This window comes from Piliocolobus tephrosceles, chromosome X (genome assembly GCF_002776525.5).
Source record: "Piliocolobus tephrosceles isolate RC106 chromosome X, ASM277652v3, whole genome shotgun sequence".
Taxonomy (NCBI): domain Eukaryota; kingdom Metazoa; phylum Chordata; class Mammalia; order Primates; family Cercopithecidae; genus Piliocolobus; species Piliocolobus tephrosceles.
Window position 1 is genome coordinate 4805087 of NC_045455.1, and position 21420 is coordinate 4826506.

Here is a 21420-nt window from a genome sequence, read left to right on the forward strand (position 1 = left end):
CTCGGTATACTGGAAACGGTGCAGATCTGTGGAAATAGCCTAATAAACTGTTCTCAAACTGCCTTTGCTCTAGGTGCGAAGGTGCAGCAATGCTCCTTTGACCTGCATTTCTACCAGCACCGCCCATGAGTTGCCCCCACCCGTGTCATTTCCTCTGGATGGCCTGAGTCACATCTAGGTCTTAACTCTCAGAATTATAATCAATATCAAATGCTTCCTGAGACTCTTCACTTGATTCCAGTTCTTCTCCTTCTCTATCTTCTTCTTTCCTTACTCCTCCTTTTCTCCTTTTCCTTCTCCTCTTGTTTCCAAGATGTAGTTGGGAATGAGGGTGCAAATGCATTGTGCTATTTCAGGGTCAGTTTGGCTGACAGTTGGGTAGAAAAGGATTCTGATCAGAGTCACCCTGTAATGGGAAGCAGTCCGCTTGTTTTTCCTTCATTTGCTGGGCGAATTTTAAACATAAAAAAGGCACTATGTACAAGGGGAAGGCTGCTCAGACGAATAAAGGGTATGAGTGTCTTTGATCAGAGCTCGCACTGTGATGCATAACCTATCCCTTTCAAGTCCTGTAATATGAGCAAAATGACTTCAGATAGTTATATTAAAAGATATAGATCGAGTTAAATGCAGTGGAAAGAACATGACATAGTAAAAGCTAGACGTTGGTCTCAGCGAACTGGTGCTCCCACTGAAACTGAATATTAACTGCACCTAATATTTTGATCAGTACACTGATCTCTAACTAAGACAAGGGCTCTCTGTGAGGTTCAATTTCCTCAAATGTAAAATAAGGTCACTCCTATACACACTGTCTACTTTCCTTTTCTGCACAGATTTTTTTTATCAGGCGCGAATAAAATAAAATAAAAACTATGAATAGTTGTAATATACTCTGCAGATGACAGGAATTATTACCTATTAAATATTAAAAATTCCAGAACCTCATGTGCAGTCTACAAACCTGTGACTACTTAAAGCATGAAAAGCAGACACAGGTGTATAGATCGGTGTACAAAATAGTACTGAAGATATGACATCTCTATCCTCGTCTGAAACAGAAGGAAATCAAATGTGCACCAAGGCTTACTGAATTGCTACAATGTTGGAGGGTATAAGAATTCCAGAGCTACAATCTCATACTGATGATTCAAGGTTTTCCTTCTACAGGGTCTGATTAAAGTTAAGGAGAGAAGACAAAACCCACCAGACCTCCAAGACTCATTAGAATGACAATGAAATTACTATTTTCAGTTAAAAGAAATGAATTTCTAGCTAACACTGTATACAAGTTAACGCAGCAAAATGTAATTCTAATCTCTTCGGTCCTCCAGCACTGCTTTTAAAAAAATGGAAAAGAATAACCATTCATTTCATGCTAGCCACTCAGGACTAAAGGATGAACTGACTGGCTAATGAAAACACACATTGTAACTCTCAGCAATTTGGAAACAAAATGCTACAGATACAACAATGCTACAGATACACCAATGCTACAGATACAACAATGCTACAGATACACCAATGCTACAGATACAACAATGCTACAGATACACCAACCATCAGATGCAACCTTGTCCCTGCAGCCTAACAGCTTCTGATTTCATTGCTGTATCAATTAAAAACAGAATAGACAAGGAGGAATTCTTCCTGTAACTAGCAATGCATTTCAAACAAATGCTTTGCTTTTGCAACCGAGGAGTCTAACTTTCCAGGTTAGGATTGAGTGGTTTTTGTTTTGTTTTATTTACTTTTTTTTTTTTAACAAAAGCTTTTTTTCCTTTGTCAGACCAATATAAAAGTGAAGTATGAATAAGCTTCATTTCTGTGAAGTTGATTATTTGTCTGGTAGTATAAAGTACATCACAGGTTACATCTTGAAGAAGCTGAAGAAACACTGTTTTCTTCTGACTAGACAACAGGGAACTCATAAGTAAATATGCTCAGTGAATAAGCACATTGATTTCTCTTTCCTTTTAATTTTTTTTGTCTTGTATTTTCAGCTTCTTTTCAGGCAGGTGAAAAGTGTGGAGAAAATAGTGCCATGAAACGGGATCCCTTTCCCTTTTAAAAAAATGTTAATGCTCTCGTTGAAAGTCCTGATGCATGTTTCAATCTAATGCTATCCTCAGCTGCAATTTCAAGTATCCTAGCAAAAGCAGCGATACAGAAGAAATGATGGCTGGCAGGATATACCGATTTGTCTTCCGGTCTCCTCTCATATTTGACCTGTACTTTACAGGGGTCTATCAGAGGGATCACTGCCCAGCTATTGTGTTTACTTCCAATCACTCTCTTAGTAAAATAATTATTCCAGACTTGGCACTGGTACCAAAACAGAGATATAGACCAATGGAACAGAACAGAGTCCTCAGAAATAATACCACACATCTACAGCCATCTGATCTTTGACAAACCTGAGAGAAACAAGAAATGGGGAAAGGATTCCCTATTTAATAAATGGTGCTGGGAAAATTGGCTAGCCATAAGTAGAAAGCTGAAACTGGATCCTTTCCTTACTCCTTATACGAAAATTAATTCAAGATGGATTAGAGACTTAAATGTTAGACCTAATACCATAAAAACCCTAGAAGAAAACCTAGGTGGTACCATTCAGGACATAGGCATGGGCAAGGACTTCATGTCTAAAACACCAAAAGCAACGGCAGCAAAAGCCAAAATTGACAAATGGGATCTGATTAAACTAAAGAGCTTCTGCACAGCAAAAGAAACTACCATCAGAGTGAACAGGCAACCTACAGAATGGGAGAAAATTTTTGCAATCTACTCATCTGACAAAGGGCTAATATCCAGAATCTACAAAGAACTCAAACAAATTTACAAGAAAAAAACAAACAACCCCATCAAAAAGTGGGCAAAGGATATGAACAGACATTTCTCAAAAGAAGACATTCATACAGCCAACAGACACATGAAAAAATGCTCATCATCACTGGCCATCAGAGAAATGCAAATCAAAACCACAATGAGATACCATCTCACACCAGTTAGAATGGCAATCATTCAAAAGTCAGGAAACAACAGGTGCTGGAGAGGATGTGGAGAAATAGGAACACTTTTACACTGTTGGTGGGATTGTAAACTAGTTCAACCATTATGGAAAACAGTATGGCGATTCCTCAAGGATCTAGATCTAGATGTACCATATGACCCAGCCATCCCACTACTGGGTATATACCCAAAGGATTATAAATCATGCTGCTATAAAGACACATGCACACGTATGTTTACTGCGGCACTATTCACAATAGCAAAGTCTTGGAATCAACCCAAATGTCCATCTGTGACAGACTGGATTAAGAAAATGTGGCACATATACACCATGGAATATTATGCAGCCATAAAAAAGGATGAGTTTGCGTCCTTTGTAGGGACATGGATGCAGCTGGAAACCATCATTCTTAGCAAACTATCACAAGAAGAGAAAACCAAACACCGCACGTTCTCACTCATAGGTGGGAACTGAACAATGACATCACTTGGACTCAGGAAGGGGAACATCACACACCAGGGCCTATCAGGGGGAGGGGGGAGGGGGGCGGGATTGCATTGGGAGTTATACCTGATATAAATGACGAATTGATGGGTGCTGACGAGTTGATGGGTGCAGCACACCAACATGGCACAAGTATACGTATGTAACAAACCTGCACATTATGCACATGTACCCTAGAACTAAAAGTATAATAATAAAAACAAAAAAAATAATTATTCCAGATTCCCTTGCTTCCTTCTACAAATAAAAATTCTCCCTCTCTCTTTCCCTCATACACACACATCTATCTCACAAATATATATACACACACACACACACACATATACATATATATATACATATATGTGTATATCATAATCTGTAAGTATTCCTTAAAAGCAAAAGAATACAATAAGAATATCTTAGTGGTACATCATCGGTGGACTACTACTATATAATTACTTATTCAAAATCTCAGCAATGATTCTGTTGAACTGACTTCAGTTACCTATAGACCGAACAAACGCTGATATATGTGAATCCTACCCCTATGTCACTGACTCTGGAGGGGTTGGCGGATATCACTTCTGGTTAGTAATTCCTCCTTCTTCCTCCTTCCCTTTTTACCCAATCTTTTGGCACTGATGTGCATCACTGACAACTTCAGACTGAGTAAGCTTCCTCCTTCAGATTGTTATTTAAAGTTCAAATTTCATTATTAGTTAAAAAAAAAAAAAAAAGAAAAAGAAAAGGAAAAAAGATAACAAAGAAAAAGATTGGGTGGCACAGACAATTAAATCATTACTCATCAATGCCAAAATTCTAGGTTCTTTGTTCTTTGTCATAGACAGATGAGTGTGCGAGTGTCAATCCAATCTTCCCTCCCTGTTTTACTTAGAACTGGGCCACTTTTGGACCTATTCAGCAATTCTGAATCATGAGCTCATGTCATTTCTAAAGCCAAGTCCTCATCCTTTGACTCATCAATTATCATGTACTTTTACTCATATTCTCCCTATCACTTTTTAAAGATGCAAATTATGTCTACTTTCCAGTCATCGTCATGTTTTTACCAAAGCTTTTAGCTACCGTTGTTTCTGCCACCTACGCACTTTTCGTGGATTTACAGCAAGAAACTTCCAAATAATTCCTGGTGTCATGGACTGCGTGGTTTCCCATTGCTGCCCTAATCTGCTCTTCTCACTTCAAACCTCGTCTTCCTAAAATGAGTCAAGGATGGACTCTGATGTTGTTGAACGCATTTAACAAAATCTGGAACCATCTTCTCCTGTTTCTGGTGAACATTTGCCTGTAATTTTGTCTCAGGTTATTTTCTTTTTCTGCAAGTCTAGCTACAGCTTTCACTGGCCCCTAGGTTCTGCCATTCAAATCGATCACAGGCTATAATAAAGTGTTTCCAATTATGAGGCTTTTGCCAACAAACGAGGTTCAAAGCATAGTGACAGTCTGACTGTAAGGCAAGCGAGAAGCAGGGCAACGAGAAACAGAAAAAAGGGGAGCGAGTGAGACTTGAACGAGCCAGGGAAGTCCAGGTCAAACATGCACTTGTGAGAGACCAACTCTGCACACAGAACAACCTTAGTTCTTCAATTTTGGCTGCTCTGACTCCTGCTACGGGTAAACACGACAAACTGCTTTAGCGACAAGGTATGAATCTGACACATGGGCGAACAGAATGGGGCTCATGAGCTTCTGTCATGGTTGTAAAGGGAGCCTCTTAGATTTCCTCATGTTGGCTGCAAGATGTTAAAATCAGCAAGTCATAAAGAATGACAAATTTCCAGGGAATACACTGAATGTCACGCCTTGCCAAACACATCAAAGGAATTTGTTTTTGCCAGGAAGACTCTGGTGGCTCCCTGCAATGACTCAGCTCATTTATTTAAAATCGTAAAGTGGTATTTTCATAGCTTGTAGGTCACCGACCTGCCAGCCTTGTAATTTACACTGCTGGAGAACAAGCCGACATCGCTCTGCAGCCGAATGTTCCTTCTTCTCACGCAGGAACGTATCAGCCAGCGGCTTATACCTGTGAAAAGCAGCAGAGACAGAAAGCAATGACTGCATTTGCCAAGCATATAATCACATTCAACAGGGCTGTCTTTGTTACATCGTTTCCCAAGTTTCCCCGTCTTTCTTTATCCCAGGAATACCCAAATACCTGTTCACTGTGCATTTACTAGGGAACTGGAAATAATCCTTATCTTTTACAAGGGAAATCGTTTTTACAATGCATCAAATATATTTTTCAGTCCTCTAATATATGTTTAGCACTGTCATGGAGCAATTCAAACCATTTAACCAAAGGAAATTTGAAGGGAATGAAAATATGAAAATTAATCCATTAGCCATTTTTAAACATTTGGCATGCTCCTTAAAAACATACCCTTTAAGAAATCTGAGCATTCTTTATGGCCACTTAAGAGTGAATTCAGATGTAACTAGAGTCTATAATAATGGAATACCAAAACGTTCATTCAGAATACTTATTTGAGAGATAGAATCGCTTCTTCCCCATATATTAGATACTGAATATTTAAAATATTCTGGGACATTTTTATTTTGTAAAGTATCAGTGGCCAATTGACTTCCATTCCTTAGCTGAAATTCATGGCAATATAATAGTTTCCTATAGGTTTTTCAAAAATGACTTCTAAAATTGTATCACTCACTTAAAAAAATCCATGGAAAATTCCCTTTGTACTTACAGTGGTTAACCTGAGATATAGGCAAGGCTACAATGGAGGAGGAGGAAGAGGAGAAAACCAAAAAGGAAATGAGCAAAGATACACGCACTTGTATCCTGTTGCCTTCTGTGTTTACGATTCTCATGTTGGGCTGTTCTGCAAGCTGAAGGAAACGCAATGCCAAAGCTGAAGTCATCAGTTTTCTGTTATTTTCTGTGTAATACCTTAGTGCTTCATCTAAAGTTCACTGCAGTAAATTTGGGACCTGCTAAAATGAGTTTACTCCGTTTCCTTAGTGCAATTAAGGGAGGGAGTGTTTTGCCTACACATCTTTATTTACTTGCTTTCCTTGGAGAAAGCAGTGGGAGTATGGGACATATCCCATGGACAGCCATACAGGAATCACATGTGTGTCTTATTTCGGCAGGTACTGTGGGTAAACGAGGGCTCACATGTGCGGCAGTGCAGTCTGGTGTGTAACACAGGCTGGGAAACACACCTGCCACGGACAGAATGTATATCAAAATCCCTGCGTTCAAATCCTAACCCCCAATATGATGGTACTAAGAGGTGGGGCCTTTGATAGGTGATTGAGTTATGAGGGTGGAGCTTTCACGAATGGGATTAGCGCACTTAGAGGAGGCTGAAGAGAACAGGCTTGGTCCTTTCTAGTAGGTCAGTGTAAATGCAAATGTGGTTTTCACATTGTTGAAATTTGCCATTTGATATTGGAATACATTCTTAAATAAATGTGGTTATGTTATACATCATGTTAGTGTGCATTTCTTGCTTTACTTTTTTTGCTAATGACTTATTACTTGCTGTTTATATTTATTTTAGACTATGAGAATAATGTTAGATAAAAAGCAAATTTCCGGGCATGGTGGCGGGTGCCTGTAGTCCCAGCTACTCGGGAGGCAGAGGCAGGAGAATGGCGTGAACCCAGGAGGCAGAGCTTGCAGTGAGCCGAGATGGCACCACTGCACTCCAGCGTGGGCAACAGAGCAGACTCTGTCTCAAAAACAAAAAGCAAATTCGAGCAATTTTCTTATTTAGGTTCAAAATGGGTCGTAAAAGAGTGGAGACAACTCACAACATCAACAATGCATTTGGCCCAGGAGCTGCTAATGAACATACAGTGCAGTGTGGTTCAAGAAGTTTTGCTAAAGAGACGAGAGCCTTGAAGATGAGGAGTGTAGTGGTTGACCAATGGAAGCTGACAATGACCAACTGAGAGCAATCCTCCAAGCTGATCGTCTTACAACTACATGAGAAGTTGCCAAAGACCTCAAGGTCGAACATTCTAAGGTTGTTTGACATTTGAAGCAAATTGGGAAGGTGACAAAGCTCAATAAGTGGGTGACTCATGAGCTAACTGAGAATCAAAAAAAAATGTTGTTTCAAAGTACTCTTATTCTATGCACAACCATGAACCATTTCTTGATCAGATTATGATGCATGACGAAAGTGGATTTTATATGACAACCAGCGATGACCAGCTCAGTGGCTGGACCAAGAAGAAGCTCCAAAGCACTTCCCAAAGCCAAACTTGCACCGAAAAACAGGTCACGTCACTGTCTGGTGGTCTGCTGCCGGTTTGATCCACTACAGCTTTCTGAATCCCAGCGAAACCATTACATCTGAGAAGTATGCTCAGCAAATAGATGAGATGCACCAAAAACTGCAACACCTGCAGCTGGCAGTGGTCAACAGTAAGGGCCCTATTCTTCTCCACCACAGCGCCTGGCTGCACGTCACACAACCAAAAGTGGAAAGACGGGCTACGAAGTTTTGCCTCATCCACCATATTCACCTGACCTCTCGCCAACCACCTACCACTTCTCCAAGCATCTCAACAACTTTTTGCAGGGAAAATGCTTCCGCAAGTGGTGGGATGCAGAAAATGCTATCCAAGAGTTTGTCGATTCTTAAAGCACAGAATTTTACACTACAGGGATAAACAAAACTTACTTCGCAATGGCAAGAATGTGTTGATTGTAATGGTTCCTATTTTGATTAATAAAGATGTGTTTGAGTCTAGTTATAATGACTTAATGTTCACGGCTCGAAACTGCAATTACTTTTGCACTAACCTAACACCATGTGAGAACACCGTTCATAGAGAGAACAAGAAGGCTCTCTCCAAACCAGGAAGTGAGCTTCCACTGAATACTGAATTTGCTGACAACTTTATCTTGGACTTCCCACCCTCCCGGACTATGAGAACTTTCTGTTGCTCATCCAGGACTATGAGCACTTTCTGTGTTGCTCATGAGCCACCCAGTCTATTATAATTTGGGACAGCAGCTTGAACTGACAAAGACAGTACCCAGTTACCATCTCAGCTGAAGACATTTCTTATTTCCTTTCTTAAATCTTCAGCATTCTCACTGAAAAGTCAGTGTATGACTTTTCCTGGATTGAGAATCCTCATAATCTTGCTAGCCATAAACCAGAATGAATTTATCCGTATCAGCAACCACCCTTCCTTCTCACAGATAGATTTTTGCTCGTGTATCAAACTTAGTGCATAGGAAAGCATAAAAATACAAAAAATGGTAAGTAACAGAGACTGAGACTGAAGTAACTGACACTGAAATTGCAGTGCCAGAGGCAAGGATATGAAAAAGGTGGCTCATCATTTTGCTCACACTAAATGGACTACAGTGATTTGTTGATGGGTGATGTACTCAGGAATTGTTTTGCTTTTGATAGGTGACAAGAATGTGATTTCTTACATGCCATGTACTAAAGTTGGTAGCTGTGTGTTTTATTTTACTTTATTAATTTTTATTGGGGTTTCTGCAGAAGAATAAAGGGAATTTCCCCTGTATAACAGGGCAGGGCAAATGGGTATGACGTGGGATATGTAGAGGGTTGGGAAACAGGAGTAAGCTGTGCAACGGACAGTGAATGTGGACCACCCAGAAGGCTATGGGCATCCCCTAATGATTCTCTCACATGCTATCAGTACCTTTTTTTTTTTTTTTTTTTTTGCAGAGTTTCATTCTTGTCATGCAGGCTGGAGTGCATTCTTGTCATGCAGGCTGGAGAGCTATCTCTGCTCACTGCAACCTCTGCCTCCTGGGTTCAAGCGATTGTCCTACCTCAGCCTCCCAAGTAGCTGAGATTAAAGCACCTGCCACCACGCCCGACCAATTTTTGTATTTTCAGTAGAGACAGGGTTTCACCATGTTGGCCAGGCTGGTCTCTAACTACTGACCTCAGGTGATGCACCTGCCTTGGCCTCTCAAAGTGCTGGGATTATAGGTGTGAGCCACCGTGCCCAGCTGACATTAGTACCTCTTATGAGCAAACATGGGTTAGGTTTGATAATGTCTGAGTGGTTACAAGGTGACAAGTGATATAATTGTACAATGTGTTCAAACAGGAAAGAAACTGAATTGGGAATCTGAAAACTGAGATTTAGGTTCCCACTTTGTAACCAGTTTGCTATAATGCCCTTGGCAAGTCACCTAACAAGCAATGCTCTGCCCTCCCTCTGAACTGTCTGTTTGCATTTCTCCAGACGAGACATAAATTCTATTCTGTGTTACAAACTCTGACCTCTCCTCAAAGTGTGTGAGTTCACCCAGAGTGAGGGGATATCTTTGTACATTTTATGGTGTCTCCTAGCTTGCCTTTGAATGTAGCAAGTTTAAATAATTGACAGCCAAGACATGGGGCTGTGGAGCAGGAGATGGTAAGTTGCATTTCTTGAACCCTAAATGAATACAAAGGGCTTTTCATATCACCTCACATCCTCCTCACAGATGCAGGCCTGGATGACAATCATCTTTAGATAGTGAGACAGATAATGGTTGTAGACATTCATTCACTTACCCAAGTTCGCAAGGATGCTGTTATGGGCTGAACTGTGTCCCCCCGTGCAAGATAAGTGAACGTGATGTTTAGGGTCTTTGTAGAGTATTCAAGTTAAGACGAGATCATTAGGGTGGGGCCTAATCCAATATGACTCATATCCTGAAAAGAAGAGGGAAACGCCACGGGAGACACACAGCAAAGGGCCACATGATGCATGCAGAGGTGTCAGTGACACAGCTGCAAGTCAGGGAACACTGAGGACCTATGGCCGCCACCAGAGACAAGGAAGAGGCCAGGGCAAATGCCACCCAGAGTTTCAGAGGAAGCCCTCCTGACAACTCAGTGTTGAACTTCTCACTTCCAGAGGTGGATGAGGAAAGGTCTATTGCTTTAAGCCATGGAGTTTGTGGTACCTGCTTATGGCAGTGCTGGGAAGCTGATAAAGATGAGGAAAGTGGCTGAGCTGGAATTGAACCCAGGACAATCGAACTCCAGGGCCAAGCTCTTCACCACCATTGCTACAGTTTTAATGACAACTAGTAAGTCCTAACCCCGGATGGTTCTAGAGTGGAAAAGGATAAGATTTACCCTTAAAAATTGAAAAATTAAAACTCAACAGTAACCACCATGATATTGGACATGTAGGAATAAGAAGTCTTGGTTTGCGGCTGGGCGTGGTGGCTCATGCCTGTAATCCCAGTACTTTGGGAGGCCGAGGCGGGTGGATCACGAGGTCAGGAGATCGACACCATCCTGGATAACACAGTGAAACACTGTCTCCACTAAAAATACAAAAAAAATAGCTGGGCGTCGTGGCAGGTGCCTGTAGTCCCAGCTACTCAGGAGGCTGAGGCAGGAGAATGGCGTGAACTCGGGAGGCGGAGCTTGCAGTGAGCCGAGATCGTGCTACTGCACTCCAGCCTGGGCGACAGAGTGAGAATCTGTCTCAAAAAAAAAAAAAAAGGTCTTCATTTGCTGGCCTTCAGTGCCTGGAAGCTCTTTAATAGTGAACTCATTCATGCCCTAGGGAAAGCCATGTGTTTCTAACATTTAGCCAGAGTAATACACTGAAATGAAATCACTCTTTTTTTTATTCTCTCTCATAATTGTCTCATTCTGGAACTTTGTTAATTATAACCAAGAATTTAATTGATATAATTCAAGCATCTGAATATAGTATTAACAAGTCAGAATGAAAAATAATGCACCTGATGCTTTTTTCTCATTTTATATTGTTCTTTTGACACTTAAAATGGTATGATTCTGACATGTCAACTAAACAAAAAGATCACCTGAGACAGGATGAGATACTCTATGTAAAACATCTTGTCTTTTGGAATGTGAGTGTTTTCTATAGGTGGTGTCACCGGATAGAAAGACTGGGTCACATTCCATTCCTGAGTTAAAACACATTCCCCCATTAACTTTGCTCTGAGGCCATATGGTTCACGAGCCTGGAGCAGGACGTTAGTCGTGAGCACAGGAGCAGCTGGAGAGGGACTTGTCTACTCTCACTCCCCACACTGTCCCAGCATCTGTCATCCAAGACAGACAGGTCACCTCAATCCACTGAAGACACCTATATTTAGGCTTCACTTCCTCTGTGTCTGAGGCAAACCAATGGACTGTAAAAAGTAAACATGAACCTTTCCAGCCAGCCTGCTCTTTCTGCCTTATCCTGGTTTGGGATGAGGGGAACAACTGTTATCTAGTTTCATATCTGGAATCGGAGTTTGTGGTTCACTTGCTCAGGATCAATCATCGATTCACCAGCACTGACTGAGCACCATGTCTGTGCTGGGGATGCTCCCAGGTGCTGGGATCTAGCAGGGAATAAGCAGCCAAAGCCCTTTATGGTAGTAGGGGTAGAATTAAAAAGTAACCTTGGAACTAACCCAAATGCCCATCAATGACAGACTGGATAAAGAAAATGTGGCACATATACACCACGGAATACTACGCAGCCATAACAAAAGGATGAGTTCATGTCCTTTGCAGGGACATGGATGAAGCTGGAAACTGTCATTCTCAGCAAACTAACACAGGGACAGAAAACCAAACATTGCAAGTTCTCACTCCTAAGTAGGAGTTGAACAATGAGAACACACTGGGCCTGTCGAGGCGTGGGGAGTTAGGGGAGGGATAGCATTAGGAGAAATATCTAATGTAGACGATGGGTTGATGGGTGCAGCAAACCACCATGGCATGTGTATACCTATGTAACAAACCTGCACGTTCTGCACATGTATCCCAGAACTTAAAGTATAATAATAATAAAGAAAAGTAAATAAGGGCCGGTCACAGTAGCTCATGCCTGTTGTCCCAGCACCTTGGGAGGCTAAGGCAGGAGGATGGCTTGAGGCCAAGAGTATGAGACCAATCTGAGGAGCACAGCAAGACCCCATCTCTACAAAAAATTTTAAAAATTAAGCAGACATGGTGGTGCAAACCTTTAGTGCCAGCTACTCAGGAGGCTGAGGCAGGAGGATGGACTGAGCCCAGGAAGTTGAGGTTGCAGTGAGCTATGATCACACCATTGCACTCCAGCCTGGATGACAGAGACCCCAACTCTTAATAAGGAAGTGTGTCAAATACAATGAGAGATGTGGAGAAAGATAAAGCAGGAAGGCTTTCCCTGTGAGCAGACACCTGACAGTGAGGGAGGAAGCTGTGGCTTCTCTGGGGGAACTGTAGTCCTGGCGGAGTGGGGGTGGTGCATGGCCGCTCTGGGAATATCAAGGAGTTGAGTGTGGCTGGAGAAGAGGAAGGGAGAGGAGAGCTGTAGGAGATGAGTTTAGAAAGGTCAGTGCAATGGGGTAAGGATCAGAATCCTGCAGGTGACCATCAGGACCTCGGCTCAGACTCCGATTCCCGGGTGTGAGGTTTCAGCACACTCTGTTCCTCGACTTTGAAGAAAAGCATCATTGATACTGTGAGGCTGAGTGGGCCTGGAGAGGGGCAGGAAAGAGCCAGGGCTGCCATCTGGAAGCCCTTCCTATAGTCCAGGTGACAGGCACTGGTCCAAGGCAATGGCGACAGAAGAGGTAAAAACGCGCTGGGCTCTCTGTGTCTTTGGGTAGCCCCAGCAGGATTTTCTGGTGAATGGATCAACGTGGCTATGACAGGAAGAGAGGATGATATCAAGGTTTTTGACCTAATAAACTGGAGGCTGTGGCTGACGTTTCCTGCAGTGTAGTAGACAGGGAAGAGCATTTATTCTCCAGACTAATGTTATTTAACAGGAGGGAAATACTGAGACTGAGGAGAAGCGAAAAAGAGAAATTCGGGTGGAGCTCTGTAAGGAGACATTGACCGAACATCAGCCAGTCCCCCACACTAGATTTATTACCTTCCTGGTTGCCAATGACTCATCTGTGGCTGGTTTCTTTACTGCCATACACCTCTGTCTGAGTGGACAGGGCAGTACTGAGCATTCGGGAAACGGATGCAGCTTCTGTGATGGTGCAGAGTGCTCATGACCTCATGGGGTTCCAACCTCAAGCTGTGTTATGTTAGACGTTCCATTTGCCCCACTTTTCTTGTGATGGGTTTCTGACCACTTTCAACTTCCCCTTCTTCTTGTTAGTCTGCATCCTAAGTTGCCAGTGTATACTAAGTGTGGGGTTTCAAAAAAGTTCTGTCATAGTTAAATGAAAATGTATCTAACATGAGCCTCATTCGTCAAGTACATTCTCAACATCAAGGATTCAAGCATAAAAACATGCTTCCATACATTCATGTATTGTGACTATAACGCTACAAAAAAAAAAAAAAATCATAGTATCTTACAAAATTGTAAGTGAAAGAGCCACATCACAGATCGTCTTCATTTTGGAGTCTATATTTTTGCAAGGACAGGCTGAAATTGAAAAGGCAGAGAAAATCTAACTAGTAAAAGGTGTAAAGAACTCAAGGAAAGTGATGAAATAGTGTTTCTCTCTTCAAAAGTGATCGTTCCTTCCAGTATAAAGGGGAACTTTGACATCCTGTGTATCACGGACCTAGAGATAAAAATAGCTTATGCAGTCACCACAGGATTCAGATTAAACACGGTGACTTTTTTTTTTTAACTTTCATTTTAGATTTGGGGGTACATGTGAAGGTTTGTTACACAGGTAAACATGTGTCATGGGGTTTGTTGTACATATTATTTCATCACCCAGCTATTAACCCCAGTACCCAATAGTCATCTTTTCTGTTCCTCTCCCTCTCCCTACCCTCCTCCCTTAAGTAGGCCTCAGTGTCTGTGGTTCCCTTCTCTGTGTTCATGAGTTCTTACCATTTAACTCCTACTTCTAAGTGAGAACATGCAGTATTTGGTTTTCTGTTCCTCTGTTGGTTTGCTAAGGATAATGGCTTCCAGCTCCATCCATGTTCCACAAATGACATTATCTCATTCTTTTTTACAGCTGCATAGTACTCCATGGTATATATGTACCACATTTTCTTTATTCAATCTGTCACTGATGGGCATTTAGGTTGATTTTGAAACACAGTGAATTTTAATTGACTACTTCAAAAAAGACTATCAGGAAGTAGGAGAATCATTTTCTCAGAAAATACAATGTATGTTTATCAAGCTAATGTTTATTAACCTCAGATGCAGTTTCTCTGAAAATATCTCTGTTAAATACCGGTTTTACCACTTTGTTCTCAAGGATAATTTTGTTATGAAAGTAAAACTTATGTTGTTTCAGTCTGAAACTCCTTAGAAATTTAATTCTATTAGAGAAGTACTTATTGAACACTTACTACGAGCAACATATTCTGCCAAGAAATGCCAAGATCACTAGGCTGTGTAAAGCAATGTTCTAATTTTACTGCACATGGTCAAATATAAAGCAAGACTTTTTTGGACCAAAATTATACCTCAGAAAAGATGTGGTTTTCTTATTTCAAGAAATCATACTATTTATCTTATGATGGTTATATTCCAATTACTTTATTGTAAAAAACAAAATAATATTTGGAGAGAACCATTAACCTCCTGCTCTTCTAGAAAGACTGAATAATCAATAAAAAGAGAAAAACTGAAGGAGAAAAATTGAATGTCGTAGGAGCTACCTATTGGAGGGTTGACAGAGAAAGAGAGTGGTGAAGGGGAAGAGAAAGGAGAAGCAGGAAAGAAAGGACTGGATGGGAGCCGTCCAATTTCGGAGGAGCCAAGGGAAGGCAAAGTTGGAAATGTGGTCTGCAGTGCTGAACGCTGCAGAGGAAGAGAAGGAGATGCACACTGAGGGGGCTGTGGGATTTGGTGACTGTGGCGTCAATGGCAACGTCAGACATGGGAGAAAGTAGATTACGATGGCATCAAGACACTAGCAGCTGGTGGTTCTTAACATCAATCAAAGAAAAGACCAATAGCTGGAGGGTGGGATAGAATCAATGAGTGCTTTTTGTTTTTCAGAGGCAAGGAAAAACTGATTAAGCTTGCAGGCAGCAACATTTGTAGAAATACACACAATGTCTACATGCTATTCATATTTATTTTTGTATATTTCCATTTTCCACCAGATTATCTTATTTAGAAATTTTAGCTCTCATAGAATGAGGATGTACTTTCTTCCAGACCCACTCCTGGGCATTTTCCCTGGGGCACTGCATGGTGTCCATACCTGCCATGCACACCACAAACGTGGCTGTCTGCCCATGGCTACATATGGATGCATTTTCCCCATTCTATGAACTTATATTCATATTCCTGCTTTCACAGTAAACACAGAGCAGGTGCGGAAGGGTGATTTTCAAGCTATTTGGGGCTAATTTCCAGCATTCAGAAGGCTGCATGGTGGGTTGAACATAACAGCTGCCTAGCAACAAGACTGACATACATCATGAAAACAGAGAGAAGTATGAAGAAAAAGGAGCACAAGTGGGCTTGAGAGAGAGATAAAACCTGCTTCAATGTGGAGAGCCGGAAAGGATAAGAAAGAGAAATGGGACGGGGAGAGGTGGGGATTGCAGAAATGCTTTTCCCCTAAGGAGGGAGGACTAGTTATTTTTTCTTTTAAGGAAAAGGATATGAAAGCAGAGACAAAGTTGTCAAAAACGTTCTAGTTCACACAGAAATCGATTTTGTTCTCTATACGTGCACATTTTTTTCCTCCTTCCCATGACTCTGACAGGAAATATCCCACCTATCATTGCAGTTTAGTTCTGTTTGTCCTGCTGTGGGTCTCCTCTGCTGCCCTGCAGCCTCCGCACACCCACACTGCACGGCAGGGCCCCCTTTCACCATGCACCCCGCCCACCCCTTCTTGCCTTCTGCCCCTTCCTGAGGGTCCTCTGCATCAGGACCAGTCACGTCACCTCCCATCTGCCCACAATCCCTGGCACTTGCCGTGCCCTTGAACTGGAGCCTGTCAGCAGACATGTGGACTCACAGCCGTAGAGCTCACCAGTCCTCTCCCTCAGTTCCCATGACTCTGCCCTGCATATTTACAAGAAAGATGGAAAGGGGACTTCAACTGTATCTTGTGATGGCTTTTGCACCTCCTGAGTGCTGAGGCTTCAAATTTGGTCTTGAGTTTATTTTCACATCTACAGGGACCCATATGAGGCTTCTCAGTTCTCACCATGGTCTGCACATGGCTCTGCTAAGGAAGGAAGAAGTCTTTGTGTTATCGCCACGACAATTCCAGGGCTACTGCTTCTGGGGCTGGCCAACACAGATTTCCCTTCTACTTCCGAACTGGGGAGAACAGGCTGCTATTATCTTTTAGAAACACAGATGCACCATTCGAACAAAGACATTGTGACACTTCACATTGCTGCAAATGTCTTTCCTGTGCAATTCTTGGCTCAAGAGCCTCCCTGGAACCTTAGAGAAGGGCTGCCCCACAGCCCCAGGACGTCTCTCTTGCAGTCTAGGGGACTGGTATAGTAAGGGACTTCCCAGAATTCTACATGCAACTCTCTGCAGTTTAAAATGGAGCGTGAGGGAAAAACAGAAGGGAGGGGGGAACAGGGAAACGGGAAAACAAAGGAAGATTTATAGAGTGGCCATAAATTCCAGGTGTGATAAAAGACGATTCCACATCATCACTGACTTCTTACAACAACTCCAGAATGACATTTTAAGACATTATGTCATAAGACAGTCAGTTTATTGCAAAGCTAGCATCTTAATCTGGACTGTAGGATCTTGAATCAAATGTAGTTTCTAAATCAATATGGGAGATGGGATGACAGACGTTCATCCCTATTGTTTTTGTGTTTGAAAGGATAAAGGCAACCAACATACAGAATAATGTATAAATGAAGCATTTTAGTAATACAGAAAACAGCCAGTTGCGGTGGCTCATGCCTGTAATGCCAGCACTTTGGGAGGCTGAGGTAGGCGGATCACTTGAGGTCAGGAATTCGAGACCAGCTTGGCCAAAAATGGCGAAACCCCGTCTCTACTGAAAATACAAAAATTAGCTGGGCATGGTGGCGGGCACCTGTAATTGCAGCTACTTAGGAGGCTGAGGCAGGAGAATGGCTGGAACCCAGGAGGTGGAAGCTGCAGTGAGTCAAGATCACGCCACTGCACTTCAGACTGGGGGACAGGGCGAGACTCCATCTCAAATAATAATAGTAATAATAATACAGAAAACAAAAAAGGCAAGACTATGCTATTCCCTTAAATTCTACGATTGCTTTTGCCTTAAATTCCAAGTCTTCTAAGTCAGGGTCATATTCCCTCTCTCCCCAAACGTCTCTCGTGGTGGTGGTGGTTGTTTTTGTTACTAGTATTTTAATGACCTCATGGTCATATTTATTAGGAATTAATCTCTTAAGATTCTAAAACAGCATCTGAAAGGAGACTCAGTTTTTGATTTTCACAATGCTCTTGGCAGAAACCCAGAGGAAGGGAAAGGAGCGGCCTGGAGGAGTGAGGGGCCCACAAGACCACCTGAGGCCCTCGGCAGGGCTGTTCACCATCCTCTGGAAATGACCAGGCTGCTGTGGCCTCTCCTCCTCTGTGTGGTTCTGTCTAAAGGCACTGTGTCTTCTCCCGCGATGTGGAAGAGCAGCCCATGACGGTGCCGCGCGTGAAGGACTGCGGCCCGCTGAGCTCCCTTCACTGCCACCGCCGCCTCTCAAGCACCGCACCCGCAACACCGCCTTAATCCCAGGGATTCATTCATGTACTTTATGTAATTAAGCCAGGGGGTCTCTCCTCCCAGACAACATGGGAGCTGAATAATAAAAAAGAATGCTGAATTATACTTCAGCTCTTGGGATTAGGCAATACCAGAAAGCAGATAAAAAATGAATTCAGAGCACCTGCTAAGAATTTACATGACAATACTCTCAAGTTCTCTTACTCAAAGCTGGTCCCACCATTTCATTTTAATTGTGCCATATAACAACACTGTATTTATTCAATAAATGGATGAAAGTGAAACACTAAATTAGAAATGTCTCAGCGTGAAACATACAGCAAGCTCCATTTCCTGCGCGGCCTTTCCCACACGTAATGTTTATTTTAGCCAGGTTTGTACTTGCTTCCCATACAGCCCTAGGATATTTTTCTATGCAGACTCCCCACCCGTGCATATCTAATACTCAGAACCATCCACCAAAGGGAACATTTAATTTAAAACTGTGCCCTCTTGGAGAACCCAGACTGCGATGGAGCTGAAATAATGGTCGCAGGCAGAGGAACCAACCACACTGTTCTCTGATTTGATCACACATGCTCAGGAGGACACTCAGCCCAGCCTGTTCCGCACATTCAAATCGATATCTTTATCCTTCATGCATTTCATAATTCACTGGCTGAGCCATGGCTTGTATTTATCAGGTACAAGAACAGCTTGTTTCATTAAACTGAAAAGAACAGATGTTCATTTGTTGTTTAAGCCTAAATAAAAGACCTGTTTAGGCTCTGAGGTTTAAGTAAAATTATCCCATTCCTAAAGCAATTTGCTCCTTAATCAAATATTCTCCAAGGTCAGTCTGACCTCCTATCTTTCAGGAGGGACAGAAAACTAAACAGGTAGATTTAGTTGTTAGAGATATTTGTTTTTCCAGTGTTTTTCTCCTCTTACTGAAGAGAGAAGGCTATACTTGAAAATGGCAAAAAAGCATTGTGGAGTTGTTTGTTGGAGACAGAGTCACACTTTTGTCGCCCAGGCTGGAGTGCGGTAGAACACTGCACTCTCGGCTCACTGCAACCTCCACCTCCCCGGTTCAAGCGATTCTCCCGCCTCAGCCTCCCAAGTAGCTGGGATCACAGGCACCCGCCACCACGCCCGGCTAATTTTTGTATTTTTAGTAGAGACAGGGTTTTGTCATGTTGGCCAGGCTGGTCTTGAAATCCTGACCTCAATCAATCAGCCCACTTTGCCTTTCCAAAGTGTGGGGATTACAGGCGTGAGCCACCGCGCCTGGCCGGTGCTATGGAGTTTTGAGGCTAATGCCAATAATTTTAGTATTTAAACAAGTTTATGTGTATTTCAGATATTAAGTTGAGTTACTCACTACCATATGAATCTACTGTTCAGAATATCATTGCCAGTGCAATTGATTAGTGCATCACTGAGAAGTTAAGAATGAAATTACAATTATCTCCAAAGGAGCAGCCTGGTGCTGAAACCACATGGCTGCTTCTATACAAGGCACTTTCCTCTGCACACCTCTTTTAGCCAGTGTGGCAAGGGTTGAATTAAGAGCTAAAGTCTGGCATCTGAACTGAATTATGTTTGTTAAGTTGGAAAAGTATTACTTTAAAAATAGAGCCAATCAATATTCATTATAAAGACAAAATAAACATTTGGCCAGTGAGATATTAAACATTAGTAGCAGTGAATTTTAACGTCATTTGACTCTGTCATTCCATATTGAGCCAAGAAATGCAATAGACGTGGACATTATCAGAACATATCGTGATGATCAATTTAATAAAAATAATGGAATTCCTATTTATCTTCAGCGAGACTCTTTAAACACAGTTATGTTGTTTTTGAGTAATATAACAAAGATGACTGGATAACAGTGAGGGGGAATTAGCAACATTAAGAATTAGAGTCCCGGCCAGACGCAGTGGCTCATGCCTGTAATCCCAGCACTTTGGGAGGCCGAGGCGGGTGGATCACAAGGTCAGGAAATTGAGACCATCCTGGCTAACACGGTGAAACCCCGTCTCTACTACAAGTACAAAAAAATGACCCGGGTGTGGTGGCGGGCACCTGTAGTCCCAGCTACTCGGGAGGCTGAGGCAGGAGAATGGTGTGAACCTGGGAGGCGGAGCTTGCGGTGAGCGGAGATCGCGCCACTGCACTCCAACCTGGGCGACAGAGTGAGACTCCGTCTCAAAAAAAAAAAAAGAATTAGAGTCCCAGACACATATTCTGAGGGAAATAATTTGTGCACCAAATTGTCATATCGTATGTTAATGACTTACTTTCACTATTTGTAAATAGTGGATGGATAAATAAGAAAAGTGCATGACATTTGAAATGTCACGGAAATTAAGGTATATTATCATTCACTGATAGACACTAATAATGGCAATGAAGATCTAAATTCAAAAAAAGTCATGATTAAAATTGGCATTAGCTAGAACCCCAAAGAAATTAATATTATATAAAATGGTTCATCTCTTAATATTCACTAATATATCACATGCGTTTGACACAACACATATCTCAAAGGCTGGATCCTCTCTATGCTTTCTACCTGAAAGTTAGCTCTTTTGCTAATTACCCATTAAGACAAACACATATACAACATTGTGCTTGGTTCTGGGGAAGCTACAGTGAGGCAGAGAATCCTGTCTTGGAGTATCCTTTGAACAGAATGTTGGGCATTGTCCAGTGGGCCCTCTGGTAATTACTTAATTCTACAGAAGTGTGACCTTCGATTGCTTGTGAGAAGGTTATTTTATAGCTCTGTGGATATAGAAAACTTCTAGCAATGCAAATAATTCCTTTCCAAAGCAGCACAAATGATATCTATCTTGGGCAGCACAGATAAATTTTGTCAGTAGAGAATACAAACCTCTATAAATCTATTTTTCATTTGAACTGGTTTTAACATATTTTCTCTAGTCTCTGCTGCAAACAGAGACTGGAGTTTTGGGCATACCACTTTATCAAAGCATCCCATATCAAGATAGCTAGCATGTTATACGTCAGATTTAATAACGATATTTCAAAGTTTCTCTCCACCACACATTTGTTTCCATAGTGTATGGGTCTGTTGACTTCTCCCTCATTGAAACCGCCGAGTCACTGACTATCATCCACACTTGGTTGTTCCCTGTCACCTGCCTCACACATTGTCAGTATCCCTTATAGACCCTGGTCTGTTCACACTCCCACTAACTGTACATGCTCCTCAGCATCTGCTTCTTGGCTCTCCTGCCATGTCTTTCTTTAGCAATCACAAACGCATTCAAGG

The 21420-nt window shown here is 42.0% G+C and overlaps 1 protein-coding gene across 2 annotated transcripts in view; it reads right to left on the reverse strand.

The window, feature by feature from the left end:
• MYO16 (myosin XVI) overlaps nt 1-21420 on the reverse strand; it is a 626143-nt gene that overhangs the window by 120700 nt on the left and 484023 nt on the right. For both annotated transcript variants that reach the window (XM_023217640.2, XM_023217641.2), the window contains exon 28: nt 5444-5546. In XM_023217640.2, the coding sequence (XP_023073408.1) occupies nt 5444-5546 (103 nt within the window). The remainder of the gene's footprint in view (nt 1-5443; nt 5547-21420) is intronic.